The following is a 23357-nucleotide window of genomic DNA, read 5'->3' on the forward strand; positions in this document are numbered from 1 at the left end:
TGGGTTTTTTTCTTTTGCAGAGGTGTTATTGCGAAAAGATAGAAAAGTCTGGGGTGTGATTGCTAAAGATAGACAAGTTTTGGGCCATCTTGAAGGGTTTCAGCTTTTCCCTTTGTGCCATGCTGGGTGTATTAGAAGATGGAGCTATGTGCCCTCCGGCACGTCCCCCACCTCCTACTGTCAGCCACCGAGCCTTTGTCTGTGGCCCCTTAGCTTGTTGTTGGTGTGTAAATTGCATTTCACCCTATCCTGAGTGACCCATCTCCTGCCACTAGGCCACAATGGATTTCGGTGCAGGCACAGCTTACAAAAATTCCTCTGAAGTACAGAGGACCTGCTATGCTCCTTATAGACCTTCCTGATCCCTTGTACCACAGCTCTTTTTTTGCATTCCTCAGGCTCACAAACTCTTCCCCAGTTGCCAGCATCCCGAAGCCTGGGAGAACAGTAATGAGTGACTATGTTAAGTCCTAGGAATGGGTGAGAAAGAGGGTTTAACCTAGGGTTAGGGGAAAGAAAAAAGTGGGAACTGGTGTTGTTGGTACCCCTTCCCTCCCCACAGTGTGGTACATGTTGCATCCTGCTTTCTGTAAGAGTGCTCTTCCAGGTGTGGTCAGGCACCGCTGCTGGGCTGCCTGCCACCAGAAACCATCAACTCAAATCTAACCCAGCATCACTATGCAAAAACATGCACACACTGCTCCCCAAGCTAAAAATCACAGCAAAGGCTACAGTGTGTTGGGAGGGAAGAATGGAAGTGATGAGTGAATGTTCAGAGACGAACTTGCTGTTCACTTGATTGGAAATGCAAACCATGTGATGGCAGAGGACTAACTGGCCCATAGAATTCCCTTCAAAAGGCTAGCTCCTGCATGGATTTAGCCCCACCACACAGCAATCACGGCGTGGTCAGATGGGGAACCTGCATCACTCTTCAGAGCCCTCTGGCGCCCTCCCCATGCATTCCCACCTTGTCGCATTTTGGGTAAACAGACACAGAAGGCTGCTTGCATGAGATGTTTATTTGCCTCTCCTCCCATGTATAGGGGGCAAGTCCTTGGTTCCTTAAGCAGTTTCCATCCTAGTGCGTCTGGTCATAGGTGCCAGCTCCCTTGTAGGCTGCAACATAGCCACTGTTGTCTGTCAGATCATGGCGGCCGGCAAGTCCCTTCCCTTTGCCACTCTCATCAAAACGCTCTTTGTGGCTGCCAGTGTATTTGCTGGTGTCTGTCAGCCTCTCGACTGCATCAGACTTGCAGGCTTTCTGCAAGAAAGGAGGTCAGCAAGAGTCAGCTAGTGTTAGGAAATGGCTCACAAACAAGCTCTTCCCTACATGTGAGGACAGCATACATCCCTACAGCAGGGACAAATGGCCTTTTGGCAGTTCAAGGTGCACATCGGGTAAGGGAACTCATACTCACTGTGGTGCCTGAGCTGCCTGGCTCCTTCCCCTCAATGAGGCCATAGACAGCCTGCAGTGCTTCCTCTGGTGATTTGTTCTTGAAGCGCTTGCTGCAGAGCTCCTTCATGGCCTCCTGGAACTCAGCAAAGGTGATGGTGCGGGCACCTTTGGTCCTATGGCAAGGGGAGACCAACAAGAAAGTTACTTCATGATACAGGAAAGCCCCAGGGCTGCCCCTTGCATGAGAGCCTGCCTGCCTCTTGCCATTCCCTCTTCCCACTCAGCTGTGCTGTCCATTCTGCCTCCCTGCAACACTCACTTGACTTTGTTGAATACAATGTCAACATCAGTGCTGGTCACAGCTTTTCCATCCATCACCCCACACTCTTTGCACATCTTGGAGAAGTTTTTGCCTGTCATGTCATTGCCACTGGCAGCTGTGTTACCATACACCGCAAATTTACGGAAAGCTTCTTCTACCGCTGCCATCTTGCTGCTGTGGAGAAAAGAAGTTGTCAGGGAAGGAGCTGATGACCATCTGCAGCTGTTGGTGACACACTCATGTCCCACACACCTTGTCTCCAGTAAATCAAGGGGCACCACCCACAGGTATCTCTCCACCACTGCCATGGCAACTGCACAGGTAGTAACACACAGTGCCTGGGATCGGGGCAGGGACAGGCTGGGATCTGAAACAAGGCAAAGGGGGGCTGGAGGTGTAGCTCAGGGGTGAATTAATGACTGCTGCATGTGAAGGATCAACCTTCTGAACCTTTTTGAAATACAAGTTTCAGTTAGACTGTCTCAATAACAAATGCCTGCTCTTGTAAGCTGGTTTATGCTTTGCCTGTCATTTGATGATAAAGAGTACGAATTTGTCTTCCAGGCACCAGATAAGTGCCAAAATCTCCCAGACCTTCTTGCAAGAAGTCACCAAGGAGTTGCCCCCATCTTCCTCCATCATACTTCATCCGCTGAATTGCTCCCTGTAGTAGGCTGTCCTCCTCCCAATACCTGTACATTTTCCACGACTGATCAACTTAGTCCACTGAAACCAGGTAACAGGGATCTCTAAGAACATAAACCCCATCATTTGGATTGTAAATTAGTCCACCATGAATTGAGCAGCCGATTTCTACTGCATGTGAGACACATTTGAACCCTTTTGAAACACTCAGCCTCTCCTGTAGCCTTGCTCTTCACCCAGGGGCTCTGGGTCTCAAGCTTATTTGCCATTTAGCATAAAGCCTGTGTGAGCCTGCACCTCTCTAGAGCTTGTACCAGGGAGGCTGTGTGCTGCAAGCATGAACAGGGCAGTGGGGGCATTGCCAGGAACCACCCAGTACCTTTCCCTCTTCCCCAAGAAGTATGGATCCAGCTTACCTGTGTGAGCTGGCAGAGACTGTGATAGTGATGGCACCTTGCCCACTGTCCTGGAGGGACTGAGCACTTGGAGAACCTGCTAGTGCCTAGCGCCTCGCTGGCCAATTGTGACCTCAGCGCCCATGCACGTCATAGGGTTTGGAATGTCCACCACAAGGTTTGGTGGGGCGGAGGGGGGAGGGAGAGGTGAAGAAGAGACGTGGTGGTCCAAACCATTTTGGGGGAGGGGGTTATTGGACCTTCAGCCCACTGTGAGAAAAAAAAAAAAAAAAAAGAAAAATATAAAAAAAACCCGCACCTCACACTCTTCAGCTAACACAGGCTTCACACTGGAAATGTCATCCATACTGGGACATGTGCTCCAAAGGCAAGGGGTGTTTATGCCTGTAACCAGTAAACGCAGCCAGTCCTTGCTCCTCCAGTCCTCGAGGTGCTGATCTGCTGCCAGCATGCTGGTGACCTGGCTAGGGGATGTGCTCACACACCTTTGGGGGTCACCAATAACTCCAAGTGGCAGGGTGGGGTGGGAATGCAGAGAGTCACAACAAACGTCACCTGTGAAAAAACTTTGAGAAACACAGTTTTCCACTCATAAGCTAATAAGCTGGAAACTGATGTGCAAGCAAGCAATAAGGCTCAGCTTGCACCCTGGCAGCTGTACCGTGTTTGTAGGGGCACTGTGATAGTGCACTGTTAAAAAGGCATTTCATCTTTGTGGTCCATGTAAGACTGAATTTGTGTGTCTTCATTGCTTGACTTATTCAGTTTCCTTAAGCTGTGCTTAGCAACATGGACCTATGCATAAATTTGTCTTCTTTCAGAAGTACTTTGCTCTCACCACTAATTAATAGGCATAGGCTTTCCAGTCATTCTGTTGGTCACAGCAAGCCCACAGCAGCGTGGTGAGCTTGGCCAAGCTTGCAGGAGGAAAACCTTGCAGATACTGCTGCATGCTTAATGCTCCGGCACTGCTGCATGGCCCTTAGTCTTTCTGTTGGGCTGACCATAGTTTTTCATCAATTACATTTCCATTCAGAGAAACCCGTTCGCCCCTTGGCCAGTCTTGTGCAAAGGACACTGGGCAGCTGTCAGCCTTGGGAGACTTCCATGTGGAGGTTGGTCCAGGCAAGGACAAAATGGCAGAAAAGCACCTGGTGCCACCTGCTGCTGGAGAATGTGGCCTCACATCCCACCCTGCCAGGGTGACAACAGTGTCACAGGCCTGACACAGCTATGCCGTACACCAGTTCTGCAGTGCCACTTGCTGTTGATGAGCCAGAGAATAAGAGGAACAAAAGTTCTTTCAGAAACCCCTAGGCACAATGTAGCAAGACTAGGCCTAATGTAAAACAGGAACTTAATACAGTGGCTATATAGAGAGACTGGACATGAGGCAAAGCAGGATTGCCTTGGTTAGCAAGCCAGGAAATCAGAATGTTCCATTAGACGAAGAAAGAGCTATGTGACTTTTGCTGTGTAGTAGCACAAAACAACACCACACATACTCAAGAAATTAGGTCAAGAAGCTGACACTGGGATGGCAGCAGGCTACAAAGACCACTAGATGCCCACAATGAAGACCCTCAAATACCAAAGATGGACTTTCTGGCAAAGGGTGGGATTATGTAAATAATTTATGCTTAATGCATGAACTAAGTGATAGAAATAAATGAATATGCAATTGGTATGTGTAATAAATACCAAGAAGTGTGAGTCATGCACATGCTTGATTAGACGAATGATCCTCTGAGTGTCTGGCACACTGTAATAGAAGTTCCTGCTTTTTAACACTTTCAAAACAGTGCTAAAGAGTCTTTTTGCTGACTTTTCAGTATCAGCAGAAACTAAGGATGCCAATGCAGACCTCAGACAAGTGCCTGGTAGCAGCACTGTTTCTGCCTTTTAGAGAAGTGGTGATCATCCCAATTAATTGTTTCCTTTTTCCTTGTTGCAGGCAGCCTGTTTTGGCGATGCCCCTGCAGGAATGACACTCTCCCTGCCTGCACAAGGAAAGCAGGGAAGAAATAAGGCACTAGATGTCATCACAGGAATGATGATACGCTGGGCAGATGTGCATGTTGTTGATGGGGATTTTTCTTATATTCTGGAAATATTTCTCTTTTCTGTGGCACAGCGTATTTTGGGAACTGAACATTTTTATCCCCTTTTAGTTACAGCATATGGCTTTTTTTTTTTTTAATTGAAAATATATACATATACACAGCTTTAGGTGATTAGATAGAGCTGAAGAACTCAGGAAGAAGGCAATACTCTTAGAGTGAGTAGCCAAGTGCCCATAAACTTTAAGGTCAGGAGCTCACCTCTTGGATTTTTTTTGGCCTGCAGTTCAAAAGCACTTCAGATCTGCTCTGTGATGCCAACAGCTTATTGTCTCTGCTCCTCACAGTCTGCGTGTGACAAGGAATAAACCAAAAGGTCATTTCCCTCAAAGCTGTTAGAGCAATGCTCCCCAGTCATAAGCTCAACAAAGCCATAAACAAAAACAGCTGAAACCAGACAAGTTTCCAAAACTGCAAAGATTTTCAGGGAAGGTGGAGCACACACCTGTGGATCTGTATGGTCCCAATGAGTGATTTCATCCAACCCATGTCCAACCCAAAGAAAAAAATCCCTATCTCGAGCTGTGCAGCTCACAGGTAGAATGAGGATGCAAGAAGCTCACCAGAGGTCACCAGTATTTAACAAAAACAACAACAACAACAAAAGCAAAAACAAACAAAAACCCCCAAACAAACAAACAAACCCAAAACCAAACAAACAAACAATAATAAGAAGAAAGAACTATGTTATTTCCACACTTGTATTCCAGTTCTTGAGCAGAAAAAAAAAAAAAAAGCCATACACAAAAACACAGGGAGAGAGGCATATATGGTCAGGAGTTCTTATTAGCCAACAAGCCTTATTAAGAAAAAGGTAAATGGTCAGATTGTTGTTCTTCTGAAATTTCCTTCATTCTCTATGCTAGTATTTCTCTAGGAGATCTTTCTTCCTGTTGTCATCTGCAAATTTTGTTAACAGCATTTTTTCCTGTATTTTCAGCTTCCCAATAAAAACACAAAAAGGCATTGAGGCTGACACCAAGAGTTCCAAATACCCCCCACAGACACGCCTAAGATAAAGCAGCTCCTGTGATCTGTCAGTTAGCCATCGCTAAATTAATTTAACCTGGAGGACAGGGCCTTAAAGAAACACTCTCTAGAACGATAACATGTAACTGACAGATCACACAGCAAAATCGTTTTAATATGTTCCAGACATATTGCTTCAGTGAAGTTAATACGGAGATTAATCTGAATCACGGTGCCTATGGTCTTCATTCTTGAGTTCTCTCATGGCTACATGCCAAATTTTCTCTGCTGTCAGCTGCAAGGCTTTTGACAAAGTCAGGCCAAGGGAGTACACAATTTGGTCCCAAGTAACTAGTTAAGTATTTGAAACTGTTGCCAGCCTTTTATGAGCTCAGTTTAAAACTACATTTAGGGAGGTTTGAAGCATCCAAGATAAGACAGACACTGAAACAGAAGGCTGTCATCAGAAATAAAAAATAATTATTTTTTTTTTTTAAAAAAAGCAGTATTCTACTGAAATAATACAAATAACATATGTAAACAGTCATGCACATACACTCTTCCCCTGTTCCCAAAGCAAATGCACCATTAACAAGAAATTCTCAAATTATAAAAGGATATGCTAAATTGCTTAAAACGTGTATCTTCAGTTGTAGGGAAGTGATTTATTCTGTATCAGTAAAATGCTTAGCTGCAAAACAGAGACCAGAATTCAGTGTTCTGTTCAAATACTTACATAAATCTGCAGGAAAGTTGGAAGACAACTTTGATACCATCTTCATGGAATCAGCATTATTTATTTAATGTAAAACAGTATTTTTAAGAGACTAAAAAGGAAAAAAAAAGTTACAGCATCTGTAATGCTGAAACAATCCAAACTAGCTATGCAGAATAGCAGACATCTAGGAGAAAAGATTAATGTCTGAAACTCTTTTGTAGGCAAAAAGAATATTAGCTTCTGCTGTTATGAATAAATGAATTCTAAATTATTCTTTGTCTGTGAAATTTTATGAACTATTACCATAATCACACAAACCTCCTTTTTTCACATAAAGCTATGTGTAGCATAAGACTTCCTTTTCAGTGCCATGATCAGAGAAACTGTTTGAATGAAGACATTAAAGCAGTGAGATTCCAATTACTGTATGAAACACTCTAAATCTGTCAAAAAGAGCTGCTTGGATTACCGCTAGGCCCAGAAAATCTCAAACGATGGAGGATGAAGGTGAATAAAAACTCAGATGTTGAGCTGTACCCATTCCACAGACCCTCCTGTTTGATCCCAGAGCATGTCCTTTTGCAGCCAAATTGTCCTTTTCCTGGTATCCAAGTAGATGAAGAACGAAGTTTTATTTAAAATGAGAGTCAAGTAGGAGAATGGAATGCATAGCAAAAGTTTGAAAGGCTGTGACTTCAGCTGTCTTGCTGAACGAATATAATCTGTCTGATGCAGATGTATGGGGAAAAGAGAGCAACGTGTTGGTGCCTGGGCTTAAAAGAGTAGTTTTACAGAATAACTGAAGGAACAAGAATCTTGCACTGAGAAATTTGAAGCTACTTGTCAGAAATTAGCATAAGGCTAAAGAGACCAGGCATGCAGCTGTTCTGTGTAAAAATATTTAGTGGGATTTCGTTTCATTATCTTCAGTTCTTCAGTGCATCTCCTGTTAATGAGTGTCAGGCACGCACACACACATACGCAATCAGGAAACCTTTTGTGGATGTGTAGATCCAACTGTTGTTCAAAGGAGTAAGTTAGGACAAATTTAATAAATCTGCACTGAAGTGACCTGTATGCCTCAGTCTAACCCACATGAGTTCAAGAGCCTTGTCCTTTACTTGAAAACCAACATGTAGAAAATTATGTTTCTGTATTATCCTGGGGCCTCTGGTGAGCAACAGACCCCACAGTGGGCCCACAGCAATAAATGAAGAAATTATCCACCCTTACCCCTGTGCTGAATCACTGACCTTACTGAGCACATCCCTCTAGTAAAAACGGAGTATTACAAAAAAAAACCCAGATTCCCCCTCTGTCCATGGAAATTACCTGCCTCTCATTTAAGAGACCAAGCACAGGAAGAGTTGATGATTTCTTCATTGACCTGTAGTCAGTTTGAATCTGCATCTGTCCAGGAAACATGTACTTTATGGTGACCTCCCTGGGACGGTTCTCATGGGAACATGTCTACAGTGGGTGATGTTTGGAGTCATTGCAGCGGGAGATGTGTGGTCCTGCCAGAGCCAGGCGCTCTGTGTGGCTGGCCTCGATGATGCAGGAGGAGCTGAGGTGTCCCCCAGCAGTGACAGGGTGTATGATGGAGGAGAGGCACCAAAGCACGCAGCACCGATGCCCAGGAACCACCTGGCCAAACACCTGCTGCACACATAGCCTGGGCAGGTTGCCACTGTGGCTGTTGACACTCACCTCCCTCAACTGCCCAAATGTGATGCCTGGCAGCTCCTGTGGCCACTTTGGCCACAACAAGGCTGAGGAGGAGGTAAACTGAGCCCAAAAGCTGGGTGGCATGGAGCATCCATGTAGGGAGGAAGGGTGATTACAGTGAGCTCGACACAGCATCAGACTGCATATCTTTCACACATCGCATCCATTGTTACCTCCTTAAGAGAAACCCCACAGGCACTTTGCTGTCTTTGCAGAATCACAGAATGTTAGGGATTGGAAGGGACCTTGAAAGATCATCTGGTTCAATCACCCCACCAGAGCAGGAACACCTAGATGAGGTTACACAGGAATGTGTCCAGGCAGGTTTTGAATGTCTCCAGAGAAAGAGACTCTACAACATCCCTGGGCAGCCTGTTCCAGTGCTCTGGCACCCTCACTGTGAAGAAGTTTCTTCTCAAATTTAAATAGAACCTCATGTGTTCCAGTTTATACCCATTGCCCCTTGTCTTATCATTGCTTGTCACTGAGAAGAGCCTGGCTCCATCCTTGTGACACTCACCCTTTACATATTTATAAACATTAATGAGGTCACCGCTCAGTCTGCTCTTCTCCAAGCTAAAGAGACCCAGCTCCCTCAGCCTTTTCTCATAAGGGAGATGCTCCACTCCCTTAATCATCTTTGTTGCCCTACACTGGACTCTCTCCAGCAGTTCCCTGTCCTTCTTGAACTGAGGGGCCCAGAACTGGATACAATATTCCACGTGTGGTCTCACCAGGGCAGAGTAGAGGGGAAGGAGAACCTCTCTTGACCTACTAACTCCCCTTCTAATACACCCCAGGATGCCATTGGCCTTCTTGGCCACAAGGCCACAGTGCTGGCTCATGGTCATCCTGCTGTCCATCAGGACACCCAGGTCCCTTTCCCGTACACTGCTCTCTAACAGTTCATTCCCCAACTTATGCTGGAACCTGGGGTTGTTCCTGCCCAGATACAAGACTCTGCATTTGCCCTTGTTATATATTCCATTAATTTTTTCTCACCTAGTTCTCCAGCCTGTCCAGGTCATGCTGGATGGCAGCACAGCCTTCTGGCGTGTCAGCCACTCTTCCCAGCTTAGTGTCATCAGCAAACTTTTTGACAGTGCAGCACTCTATTCCCCCATCCAAGTGGTTGATGAATATATTGAATAGTACTGGTCCCAGTACTGACCCTTGAGGCATTCCACTAGATACAGGTCTTCATGTCTTTAGAGCAGGCTGAGGAAGAAATGAAACAATAACCGATTTTTACTAATCTCCCTTCAAATCCTGAGTAATTTAACTTTTTTTTCATTTTTTTCTTGGTAATTAACACGGACATATGGGGAATATAACCTGTGTCACCACTGCCCTTCAGAGCTTTCTACAGTTCCTTAATTATACAAATACAATCCTGTAGTTTGACTTCAGCTTCATCCTCAAGTTGCATGTAGGAGGACATGGACTGAAAAAGGTACTAAACTGAAGGTTGAGCCAGTTGTCTTAGCAAGTTTCAGCCACAGTTCTCTTCTCTCCTTGGCTGCCCTTTGGATCACAGTGTTGGCTGAGCTGATTTAAGCCAGAGAGCTGAAGAATTTTTGCTCCCCCCAATCCCACTCAAGGGCTCTGGCACAGCCCTATCTCTTGATTATTACTCTTCACATTCCTTTGTTCTTCTCTTTAGACAGGAAAATCAGTGTGAAAACTTCTGATGGTCTAGATGCACCTCATGATCTTGACCTCTATGAAGAAGCTTGTTGCTTTAGATTGAGCAGTCTTACACAATGTCTGCTTATTTTCATGAAAATTTGTGAGTAATATTTTTTTCCCACAACTGGCACAGTTTATTTTAAGAATCATCTCAGTCAATAACAACAACAAAAAAAACCAAAACCAACCAAATGAAAAAAAAGCCTTTTGAAGACATCAACAACAGAGTAAAACCAAATGCTAAGCTTTGTCAAGATATTCTGATCATAGTACAAAACTCAATTTTAGCAACACGACAGCTGAGTTTTGAAGCTATTCTTTGTTATAGGAGTATTGGCAGAATAACCATCCCCTCTCAAATAAATTAATCTATGACAAATATGTGTCCCCCCTGGCCAGAAGTCCTGATTTTCTATTACATTGTGGTTTCTTGGCATAAGTGAGAGCGGACTATGGCCCACAGTATTGCATGAAAATGTGGGATTACTCAGCAGGCTTGCCACTTCACTGAACTTCTCTCAAGACAAAAAAAATTCTTAGATAAATGCTTTTACAACACTCTAGCTAACTCATTAGGAAATGTGGTATTTAATAATTGTATTATTAAAAGTGATTACTAACACATTTAAAAGGTCATTTTCATATATATTGAAAAAGTCATATTCATATATGTATAATTTCTACATGATAATATGAGTCATATTCATTACCAGTGTAACATCTACTGATTCCACTGAAGCTATATTAGGAACTAATTTTGCTCCTGAAGACTGCTTTTCTATTCTACATTAGACATTATATTATCTCCCTGGTATGCATGCTGGCATGCATCAAATACAAACAGGACGAGCAGACTTCCTCAGCACTTACCATGTAGCACCTTTATGAAGAAATTCAACAAGCTTCTTAAGATATTCTCATTTGTACCATAGCTAATGTTGATCCATCATTTTCGTATGATAGCTCAAGACTTCTGTCCTTTTCCAACCGGCTACACAGGCCTGTTTCAACCAGACAATGCTATTTCAACCTTTTAAAAGTGAGTTCCAAGCAGAAGAATAAAGAATATTAATAACTAACTATCAGCATTATTTTTGGGCCTTATTTTATCAAACAGCAGTATTCTTCAATATTAATCCACAAAGGCCATGGCTTAACTAACATTTAAAAACATGTACTTGATCTTATTTGCTGAGATATGAAGCAATACAATAGCAAATTAAACAAACTGCAGTCTTAGTATTACACTTCCCTTGCACTATACTTCTACCTTCTCTTCTACCTTGCCTTCCATAAAAACAAAGAAATCACTTATACAATATACCCCAGCTAAGAGTATTGAGCACAACCAGACTTACACAACACAAGCGGATTTACATTATGTTTCAGAGCTTCCTGCTTGATTGCTTGGTTTTTCTACATCCTGTTTAGTAAATAAAGTTGTTGTGCAGTTGTTGAGCAGATGAAGGGATGGTGTAGGACACCAGATTTTAAAGCTACAGACTTGTTTGTTCTCTGATCTATCAATGAAAATAATAAAATAGGGTTATGCTTTTATCACTACTAAGGAAACTGACAACCTATTTTAAAACACACTGCAGCTGGCAGATAAAGAATTTGACTTTTCTTCACTGTCAGGCAATGGTTCAGACTTCAAACATCTTGGTGCAGGCAAAAAGCAAAGACAGGGAGCTGGGCACACTCTCCTTTCAACTCCTCCGGAGGGAAGCATTGTGTTGGCTAACATGCAGATACACATTTCTGTTGCTTTTCTGAGTGGCTGGTGATGACAGGAATAGAGTTTCAGTTTTCACTAAACTAACACCTTTGCAGGCATATAATAGGTGCAGAGATGAATTTGGTGGATGTGTCAGATGCAGTATTGTGCTCTGTCCTGGGACAGAGGGTGCTCCCTAAAGAGCATCGTAAGAAGCCAAGAAACCAATAAGGCTTTCTCATTCTTCTGGTTATGGCTTGACTGGTGTTCCTAAAATCTGCACCGTCTAGCACCAACTCAGGCATCTAGCAAATCTAGAGGTGGCAAAAGAAAGTTAGTGGCTATCTACAGCCTTGGGCACCCACTTAAATTGACCTGCTCCTGCTTACTCAATGTTTCAGTGGCTAAAACTCTTGGGAGCTGATCTGTCTTTTAGCTGTATGTTTACAGCATCTTGAAAATGCCGATCAGATTCAAGTGAAGACCTTTAGGTAGTGCTGCAATAAAACTGATCAATAGCATTGTTATCCTAGCAGTTAAGGACTCAGCTAGCTTAGACCAGGACCTGGCACCAGCCCTCTGTACCCCTCTAACCCGTATGGAGGTTAGTAGGAACATTTGCTTACTCCTAGATGTTGGTGCTCCATGGCACAGACAAATCCCACTCCACCTGGCATCTGTGATTTTTCCATTGCAGCTGGGTGCTGACAGAAGCCAGTGGGGCTGCTGTTTTCCTGTGCTTTCTGTGCTTCCATGCTCCTGCAGCAGGCTGAAAAATGAGAAGCCCTCATTCTGTCCTCATAATGTGAATTGGTAAAACTCACTACCATGAGATGCTTCATGTAACAGAAATATGAAGAGGTTCAAAAAGCATTTAGGAAAAGCCAGTGAGGGAAAGTCCTTAAAAAGGCCACTGAAGACTGAGAGGCAACAGCATCCAGCATAGCAAGCCTCTGAGCCTGACTGGCAGCCAGTATGTTCTATACCACAGGAGGCTCTAGGAGGATGTGCTTATTCTGGTCTAAGCACACGCCAGGGACAGCACATGTGAGTGGATGAACTTTTCTTCTGATCCTATATAGTTATTTTCATACTGACAATCAATTTGGCTTTCCTGCTCTACAGACCTAGGGAGTCATTAACCTTAGTATATTTTCTCCCAGTTCTCATTCTTCCACTCTTGGCCTACAGTGCTTCTCTTAGAAAATGGAAAAATCTGTTGTGGTTAGAGGTTCTTCTAAAACAGATAAACAAACATACTGCCAGCACACCACAAAATACTGCTACTTTTGCATTGGGAAGGCTGTAAAAGCCATGTGCTGCTGCACATGGGAGCCAGAGCAGCTCACACTTGCAACTACACTGAAGAGAATTACCGTGGACACCAGAAACTGAGAAAGGACAGGCCATGAAAAGCAGGAAAGTTCAAGTGCTCATTTTCCACTGTCTTACAGCTTGTAAAATAACTTGCATTTGACTTAAGCAACAGCGACATTTTCCAGCCTGCGTCAGAAGAGCCGACACCTGTTTTGCACACTCTGCATTAATCAAACAGCGTAAGCCGATGGCAGCAGAGATGTGGGGCAGCACGTGTGGCTGCAGCAGGTTTGAACTTCCCGAGGGGATTAACTTGGTTCACGCTGTCTGCAAGCCAGGCAGCACAGGCTTTGTCATGTGCAGCAGCCCAGGGGAAGTACTGAGACTGCTGGGCTGCAGAGCCATTGCTTTGCTGATGACAGCAGCAGGTTATTGCTTCCATGGGTGTGGTGCCCAGCCCACTTTCACAGGTCAGATTGACTGTACACATCCCATAAAACCAGGAGGAAGGACAAGGCAGGGCAAAGTCAGTTATTGCCAGGTCTGAAACCCACAGAACAAAACAGAAGGCCTTTTCCAGCTAAGAACATTTTGTTTTCAAAAGCAGTGTTCTTGCATGATTCCACTGACCAATCCACATGGAACTAGTTTGTAGAACTGGGTTAATTTGTGGCATGATTTTTATGGTACAATTTTCTGAAAAATATATGTATGCAGCAGTCAGGAGCGGTTACCAGCTTCGAATTCTGCAACAGCAAAGCTCTGCTTCCAGCAAGCCTGGGAAAGGCCACAGGTGGGAAACACACAATACTAGAAAGAAAAAGCAGCTTTAAGAAGACCAACAGCAGTCTCAACCATAACGATGCTCCTGAGTATGCGGGCTCCTCACCATCTCTTGTTGTGCAACACAAAACACTCTGCTTTCTTCATGCTGCTTCTTTGGGGCCAAATCCCCAACATGTGTAAATCAGCTTCCCAGCAGTGCAGTCACCCATCTCTGCCATTTGACATCAGCTTAGGGTTCAGCTGTAGGTCCTTGTGTTCCTGAAGGCACAGCAACACTCCTGAAATGTGTCAAAAGCCTTCAGCTCTGCTGCATTTCCCCTCCCATCCCTCCTGGCAGCAAAGCTAGGTGCCAGCAGTCCGTTAGGAAAACGTGTCCATTTTTAAAAGCACAACTGTAAGAGGGAAGGGAAAGCCCCCCATATCAGTTCCCTTTCTCATTCTCACAGAGAGGCACCTCGCTGCCCCATGGTTGGAGAAGACTTGCTGGACACAAGCCACAGCCCCGGTGGGATGCTTCCACCCAATCCAGCAAAGCGGAACAGTCCCATCGCTGTCAGGCCAGAGCCAACACACAATACTTTACGCAACTATTTTTGTGGTGGGATCAAACGGCTTGGTATATGGGACATCTGCCGGAAACAAGACACCCTTTGTGGGAGTCTACACAACTCAGCTAGCCTCATGCTGCCGGTTGCTGAAGCCACAGCGTGGGACTGCTTTTCATGTCTGGTTAAGGGCAGAAAATAAAAAAAAAAACAAAACACACACAACAGCTTGCTTCAAACTGATATCAGTCATGCCCAGCATTACCATGTGCAAAAACCAAGAAGCTCTGACATCTCCCCGCACACCTTCTCGCTTCCCCAAATCCTATTTTGGAGTGAAGAGCCAGAATGAACGTATGGTTGTGGCAGTACCCCACCATCTGCCACCTCTAATTATAGGGGAATCCTGGTCTGTATTAGCAGAAAAATACCCTCCAGTGCACACACAGTCATGCTTATTCTCTGCAAATACAACCGTTCAACCACTAATTTCAGGCACTGATTCGTTCATGGCAACTGGAAATAAATACAGACAGTGATGGCCCCAAACTTTTTTATTTTTCCTTCACTTTAACTCTGGTATTATTTCTGTAGCTGATTCTTAAGGTAAATTTTGTGATATGAAATCCAATATTTAGGGCCATCTGCTATCTTAAACCCAGGAACCCGTACTGTTCAACCAGTATCTGTCAGCATCAATGGGTGCTGCAGGCACCAAGGGTGGGCGGTCCAGCAGTAGAAGTTTTTTCAGACTGACCCACTCAGCTTTTGCTGAGAGAAGAAAAACCTTGTCATGGTCTAATTGCTCTTCTGCTTGCAGCAAAGATATTTGTGTCTGCAGTGAGATAAAACACACAGACATTTTGTATTCAGAAGTAATGCTGTTTGAGGCTGCGAGAAGGAATTGTGTGGTCAAGATTCATAAGTCCTCCCGGGGGTTTCTTGCTTTATCTGTGGCAAGTATTCAAAGCAAAGTCAGAGAACTACCTGCCTACAAGCCACAACACCTAGCTCTGGACTGTAGGCTTACTTACTTGCAGGCATATTCCCAAATATGTATGCATATACACATTGAAGAGAGAATAACCCTCAGATTCTACTCTGGAGGTTTTGTAAAATTCTTCAGGAAAAGGCATACTAATGTCTCCATGCAAAATATTTTTTTGGAGAATAAGACCTACCTTTTTGACATCACAGGGGAACATAGCGGTCCTTTTGGCTTCATGACTCAACAGAAGCTTTGCTTCAAGCAGCACGATCGAAGAGCAGAGTGAAATGTGTGGTTTACCTACCATGGAAAGAAGCACACTTCCATCTTTTCCCTTGCTCATCTGCCAAGTGAGGATTTGCATAGTTTGCAAATCATCCAGGCTGAGGGATGAAGACCACCCAGATGATCCTATGATTAATACCCTCCCTATGATCCAATTCGTTCACTTTGTGGCTGAGGAGATGGCTCACTGCCCTCTGAGTGGCCCCCGAAGGCCTTCACCTCAAGTGTACCATGTCTTTCTTTGGCAGGACAGTAGCATGAGATTGGTTTGTTCTTTGCCAAACTCCAAATCCCAAACTGCATTCTTTGTTTCAAACTACGGTTTACTGAAGTGTGGTTTAACAAGGTCATATGCTATTTCAGATATGTAACAACATAAATGTAGTTGGAAAATCAAAGAAAATGAAAACCATCTTATTACACTCAAATACCCAACAATTATATGCGAGTCTTCCATAATACACAATTAAGAAAATAGGAGAGGGCAGACAGAAACCTCAAGGAAACATGAATCACAGGGAAAGGAGAGGGGAGGATGGCAGGAATCTGGACCAGACTTCAAGAGGCCTTGAAGTCCACTCTTTTTCTTAGGGCAAAATCACTATTTCTTTCATTCCCTACAAATGCTTGTCTTAGACAAGATAAGACAAACATCAAGCTCTAGTAATGGGGATTCCACAGCTTTTCCAGGCAATTCTTCCCAGGGCTTCACTATCTCTGCTTTTAATGCCTTGCCTAAGTCTTTCTTCCCTTACTTTGAGTCTATTTCTTCATGTCCTATCCACCAGGGACAAGAAAATTAGTAGGAATCAATTTAGAGAAATTACATTGTGTTTTGAAGAAGGGATGGCCAACGCTTTTTCCTTACAAGTTCATTGTAAGTTGTTCTGGTTCATGACTGTGGACTTTTTTATTTTTCTTTTTTTAGGTCCAAATTCATTTCCACATGCACACTGCTGGCAAAATGATCTGCTGAAGAAAATCTACCAGTAACAGTAAATCCCTGCAAAAATGTAGAGATTGGCAGAAATACTGAATCTTTCCTGAATGTATTTAATAGTGTCTGTGTTAGAGGTCTGAATCAGCAAGACCTGGAGACCTGCTGGAGTCTTCAGTCTTGACATCTAGAAAGGCAGGAGCAGATTTCATATTCTTACCTGTAAGAATATATGCTGAAGTTTTTAGATGTATTCTGGTTTGGCCAGATAGTTCCTCTATGCAGGGGTGCCAAACTCATTTTCACTGGGAGCCATATTAACCTTGCAGTTACCTTCAAAGGGCCAAATGTAATTTTAGGACTGTGTAAACTCAACTACTTGTACATTTATATAGTCCTAAAATTACATTCGGCCCTTTGAAGGCAACTCTGAGCCTGATGTGGCCCTCGGTGAAAATGAGTTTGACACCCCTGCTAAGGCAGTAGTTTTACCACTGATGTAATTTGAGAGCTTTTAATAATTGGTAAGAAACAGAGTACTCCTGAGTGCAGGCTGCAGCAATGTTGTCTTGCATTGCAGAAAGAAACCTGTTCCTATACAGTGTACAGTTTGCAAAAGTAATGTTTTTGAGAGTGGTGTCCCATGGAAGGATATTAGTCAGAGTCGATGGCCACGTTCAGCTTGTCCCATATATCCCACACAAACACACATTTGCAGAAGCCAAAGGGCAGATATGCTGCAGGGAATGAGCTGTCGCAGCTTAACTGACTTCTGCTGGATAGCGACGATTTCCATGAATTAAGAAACTGTCCCCAGATATCTACATGCTTGGGTTCCTTCTCTGTTTACAGAAATACTCTCCACTGGTTACATGTTAAAGGGAAAGTCAGCCCTGCACATGTGGGCTGATGTCAGCTCCTTTTGGATGCATACATGAACATATTATGGCGAAAGCAGGTCTTCAGCTCAGCATGATTATAAACACGTAAGTACTTGCTAGTAGGTACAGAACAGCCAGATTTTTATAAATTGAATTAAGAAAACCTATGCTGTACAATCATGTTAAATGCACATTGAAAAGAACGTGTTTAAGATGGCATTACTGCAATTTATGTAGGACATTTATTACAAGTAAATATTCAGTGTGGCATAAGTTTTTCCACAGAAATGGGTCTGATAGCCTAGTAGGCAGAACCTTTTCAGAATTTAATAATTATTTTACATATCCAAGAAACAATAATAGTGCTTATAAAAAGCTTCAGCATTCGTCTTTTATGGAGATTCTACTGACAAGATTTGAACTATGGGAGAAAGATAAGACTGCAAGGTGTTCTAACTATGGGGAATAAAAAAATCATAAACATAAACTTATTCCTATGGCTTAAATGAAAATAAGTCAGGTAAGCCTCTTCTGAAAGATCAATAGCTTTTTCTTCAGGCATCTGCAGTGACAGAGCAAACAAAAATACTTCAGTCAGCAAGGCAATAACAAGCAAAATTTCAGCATCAGAATTTTCAGATTTTGGTGAGACAGGGCATGGGAAACTCCAAGTAGAGGCAGTCTGTGCACAAACCTGATCACTTCAGATTTTGTAGATCAAAATTCTGCCTGTCGCATTCAGGCTGATGCAGCTAGGTTCTCTGCTTGTCAAAGCCTCCTGACAGAAATTGTCTCACACCACCCAATTCTGCTATCAGCATGGAAGTTTTACGGGGCAGGACACCATCTTCTACAAACTCCTGGTTTATAGAAACACAGAAGCACACATATGACTTTCCACTCATAACCAGATCACATACAGGTCCAGGTCTGTTCTCTTACACAACCCATCTTGAGTTTGAGTTTCGCAAGAACTGTTTTTTCATATTTTGATTCTGTAAATTTGACACATACATCACCTGCATTGCACAATATTTTCCCTGGATTGAAAGGGGAAAAAATAGGGATGTCATAGTCTATTTTTCAGAAGAGTATGTGTCTTCCTTTGTCTTCCCCATGACTTAATGCTACTACTTTCCAAAAGAATAAGGGCACATATCCAACATCCTGCAGCCCTGAGAGACTTTCCTAAGCAAGCTGCTCCACTTTATTGTTCTTCAGACTCTTTGCATAGCTTGAGGAGAACGTGTCTTCAAGTCTTTTAGTCATCTCCCTTCTCTGTGTGTGATCATAGGCATTCCTCATCAGCGTTGAAAGGTACTGTCAGCGTAGCTATGATTTCTTTTTCATTCCCTGCCTGACACAGTTACAATGGCAAAAGCTCTAGATGCAAGATTCATTTGGAAAAAAAAAAAAATGTAATCACCAACACAGCCAAAAGGAACTACTTCACACAGAAAATTCCCCTGTTGTTTTAACAGAGGTCGCTTGGAAATCTGTGCTAGCAAACCCTCCCCAGTGTGGACAAGATCTTATCTTCCTTCCTTCCTTCCTTCCTTCCACCCATCACAGAGCCCCTGTATGATCATTTGAGGCAGCAAGAAGCTCAAATATAAGGTCACAATTACATGGGGGGTCCCAGGCCTCCTGCCCATGGCTCTGCTGTGTGCCCCAGCAGTATGGGGTGGTGCATGCCCAGGACACCCTGCTCCCCTACCTGCTGCTCACAGAACTCAGGCCAGGCTTCACAGATCAGGGGAGGAACACCCCAAAAACCTCAGTGGAACTTCCCAGCATCGGTGAACCCCTGGGAAGCTCTGCCAGCCTCTCAGTCATTCTGAGCAACAGGTTGTAGCAAGACAGATGTAATGGCGTATTCGTTGTGGTAACATGCAAGTTTTAATAAATATGTTATAAGGAAAGAAATACAACAAAATAAAAGGCATGTATTTAGCTCAAGAGGGCTTTTCTGCTACATTCAGCCAGTAGTTCCAAAGCCAGCCTAACCTCTGGGATAATTATCACAATTCTGAGGAACAACAAAGATAAAGACTTTCTTTATATTGCTCTATTCCTTGTTGGTTTTACATGCCTCTACACGTATCCCTAAGGATTTTCTGTAACCCCCAGCTTCAATAACCAATTCAACCAGGATGTCAGCTTGTATCTATCAGTTTTGCTAATGAAATCACATCTATCACCAGCTCAACAGCTGGTGGGAAAATGGCTTTTGAAATACATCTTCACAAAGGGCAGGTGTAGAGGGGAGGCTGAAAGCCACATTAACTTTGAGTTCATGTAAGTCTATGTGCATAATGTCTCTGACAAGAACTATTTATTTATGAACCCATAGAGAGAATAAAGAATGAAGCTCATTAGTACCGCGCAGTAGAGTTAAAACACAGGGCAAGCAAGTAAGCTTTGACAAATAGTATCCTCGGGAAGGTGATCTCTATACATAATTTGCTTAGAAGAAACAAGGAACAACCAGTAAGTCTCCTTTCACATAAGCATTCTCTTTTACTCACTCAAATCATCAGGACTTCCTCCCATGAAAACAGAACAAGGCACTTTGTGCCTCGTGGATATTCTGTGCTGCTCTCTTTGCCCAGATCTTAGCCATTACTCTTACTGAAAAGTCAGCAAAATGCACTGTTGCCATGTAACGATAGACTTGAGTGGTCTTGTATCAAATTACCCATAATTTCCTGTTGGGTTTATCAGATATTTTCTAGCTGTAATCAGGACTCCCTTCTGAAGTAATGAAATTAATTAGGTTCACCAATACTGTAAGAAGTTTTCTAATTAACCTCCTCTGTAGCATGACAAAACACCTTTTTGTTCTGTCCTGATAACTCCTGCCCAATACGATTTTAGCAGCATCCTAAGCTGGTACACCCAGAGAGAGACATCAAGCTCCTTATTATAATTAGTATTTTATGACACTTAAATTGGAGATATCTTACTAATGACAATAACTGCCATGAGCTAAATGATATGAAGAGCTAGAGGAAAGCTAATTTTTGACCCAGGGAATATTTTTTACTTTACTGAGCAGCAGGGGAAAGGGGAGGCCTTGCTTATAAGTAAAAGAAATCAGAAAAGCAGCCACCTAATTTCTTGTTGTTTGTCAGTTTACAAAACACACTTGTATGCTGCTTCTTTATATAAAATCAGAAACAAACAACAAATGTGCAAGACAGTTTAGGAAAAGCCAGCTAACAGTGCCGTAAGGTGGGATGAAGGTGGCTTGTGCCACTATCTGTCCCTGTCCATCGGGCTCACTCTCAAGTGAATCATCACCTTTGTTTGATCCAGTCTGGGCTTTCAAAATCCTTACTTCAAGTCTCTTTGAGGAGAAGCAGGGGCCCAGAATGGGGAGATGGGAATATTCCCCCTGCTGTGAAGCAGTTTTGAGACATGAAGGAACCACCAGGCTCTGTCTCTTGGTTTGAAAGATGGGAGAAGCTAAGAGTCCAGCAGATTCCCAAGGGTGGCTGCTACACAGCTGCTCTAAGTACATCTGCCACACCAACTTTACCCAGTCATCAGCATCCAGGCACATGGATTCAGGTTAGCCTCCTCACACTTTGAGTTACAGGAAAATCTAGTGTTACTTTTTCCCTCACTGGTCTTTGCATTCAGTCAGCTGCTGCTATGGAATACAGGACTCTTCCCAAGCCCATAGCAGAAGACCTAACCTATCTTAGGTCTTACATGGAAAGTCTTATATGTCCTATCAGACCCCAAGTACCAACTCTCCTTCGGTTGTGTCAGCTTGCATGTAAGCAAAACCCATCCTCAGCACCGTATTTCTGTCAGACTAAACTTACCAAAGTTTAAAGCATCTCCAACCTCTAGAGCCTTTGACCTAACAGCTGGAAAAAGTCCTCTTGTTAACATGAGAATGAAGGCTGGGAGCTTTCTCCATCACAGGTATCACTCAAAAACTTTCTATGCCTTGAGTCATTAGTGCATAATTTGAAACTCTGTCTACACCACAAGCTTTATGATCAGCTGTAGCTGCAACCATAACTCTGAAATAAACCAGTTTTCTAAATTATTACGAGAGCAAGTTTCTTCCCCACACCCTACCTGTAAGGCCAAAGTATTTAAGAAATACTGTTAATACTTCACTATAAACAGAGGTACAATTTTTCAAGCAAGTAACAGCAGTTTGCCCTGTGGCTGAATAACAAAAAATAATGTTACTTGCCCAGTAAACAGCCTGGAACAAGCTGGTGTCTAACATGTAAAGATGAAAAAATACTGTGTAAGATGCAGCTGTTCATTCAAACCCTTGTAAAGTATAATGATATTGTGTAGGGTGTGGCTCTGAATATAAATTGTAAATACTTCATCTAAAGTAATTTATGGAAAGGAACCTTCCAAAGGTCTTTTGTGTTTTTTGCCCCCAGCCAATCACAATGACTGAGACCAGAACAGCTCTGCAGAGGGTTGGGGGTTATGGGACTAAGTGAGGTACAGCAAGAGGAATGCTCCTGAATTGAGCTAGTGATTCTCAGCAGTTTTAAGGATGGAGTTGTTGGTGCATCACAATGCATGACACCTTCTTATGTTAGCAAGTCCCTTTGATTTTAATTTTTTTCTGCTTCCCTCTTACTTTGGAGAAAAGTGCTGAAGTCCTGCCAGATTTTGCAGCACTTTGGCCAGCTGCTCCATGCACATGAATATGGCAGTGACATTCTCCATCCATCCATCCATCCATCCATCCATCCATCCATCCATCCATCCCTCTATCCCTTCATCCACCTATTTGCAGTGGCAGACAAAGCCAAGCTGGCCCCACTGGTGGAATGGGTGGCCCTGGGGTTGCACTGTGGTCAGCATGTGGTTCCCCCAATTTAGAATTTCTCCTCACTGTTATTTACAAATACCTTTGTTCTCTCTCAGATCTTCCGTTTGTGGCTATACTTTGCCCTCCATCACCATCACCACTTTGTTCTCCCTCAGATCTTCCGTTTGTGGCTGTACTTGCCCTCCATCACCATCACCTCCATTACCAACACAAGAAACTGTGTGCTGATTTTAGTTCTCCTTCCTGCCGTGGTATTTGTAACTGACAGCAAATAACGCCTTTCTGGAGCATGCTTTATTCATATTCCTGTAATTCTAAATATCACCCAGAATGTGCACAGGGCAACCCTCTCCTCATCATTGTCTTTGGGCCTGCCAGAGTTAGCATTTTGTGGCCAGAGCAGAAACAGAGGGTGGGATTAGCTGTCCATAGTTAGCCTAAACCTTCCCTGTGGTCACCATGAAAGCTCCATTCCTAAAACTGGGGGTTTTAACAGGAAAGAGGGTATATTTCAAACAGAAGTGGATATTTTAAGTTCTCTGTAAAGCAATATGGCTTTAAGGTCTACATTTTTCCCCTTTTCTTAACCAACAGAAGTAATATATAGTAGAAGTCAGCACACCTGGATTATTTATCTCCAAGACCACCTTTGCCTTGTGGGGAGGCATCTCATTCTTTCTCGATGCCTCAGTCTCCCTGTAACGACTGTTCAGTTTTCTCAAAGAATTTCACAAGAAAGTGCTCTCTGTGTGTTAATCATTATGGTAAAGACTCTCCAGTGTTCACTAGAGAGTGAGCTGAACAGGCTTATCTCACATTTGGTGCTGTTGACGCACCTTGACCTTAGTCACCCTCTTCCAGCTTCGATCCTAAACCTGAGCCCCGTCCCTTTCACAGGAAGCCTCATTTTATATGCAGGCTTTATTTCTCAGGTGTTGTCATGACCAAAGTCTCAAGCATACCAAGGGGAAAAGTAAAGTAAAAATGTTGATTTTTGCCTCCGCATTTTAAATTTCCTACCTGCAAATAATGCATAGGGTTTCTTCTTTTTTTTCTTTCTTTCTTTTCTTTTC

At 43.3% G+C, this 23357-nt stretch overlaps 1 protein-coding gene across 1 annotated transcript in view; it reads right to left on the reverse strand.

The window, feature by feature from the left end:
* Positions 1-1011: 1011 nt before the first annotated feature.
* LOC309451225 (tubulin polymerization-promoting protein family member 2-like) overlaps positions 1012-23357 on the reverse strand; it is an 80550-nt gene continuing 58204 nt past the window's right edge. The window contains 6 exon segments of the mRNA XM_082074791.1: positions 1012-1264; positions 1422-1575; positions 1722-1898; positions 2786-2871; positions 2874-3034; positions 5107-5193. Of these exon segments, the coding sequence (XP_081930917.1) occupies positions 1082-1264; positions 1422-1575; positions 1722-1898; positions 2786-2871; positions 2874-2918 (645 nt within the window). The 5' untranslated portion in view covers positions 2919-3034; positions 5107-5193 and the 3' untranslated portion in view covers positions 1012-1081.

The sequence above is a fragment of the Streptopelia decaocto genome (genome assembly GCF_964273445.1).
Source record: "Streptopelia decaocto genome assembly, chromosome: Z".
Lineage (NCBI taxonomy): Eukaryota > Metazoa > Chordata > Aves > Columbiformes > Columbidae > Streptopelia > Streptopelia decaocto.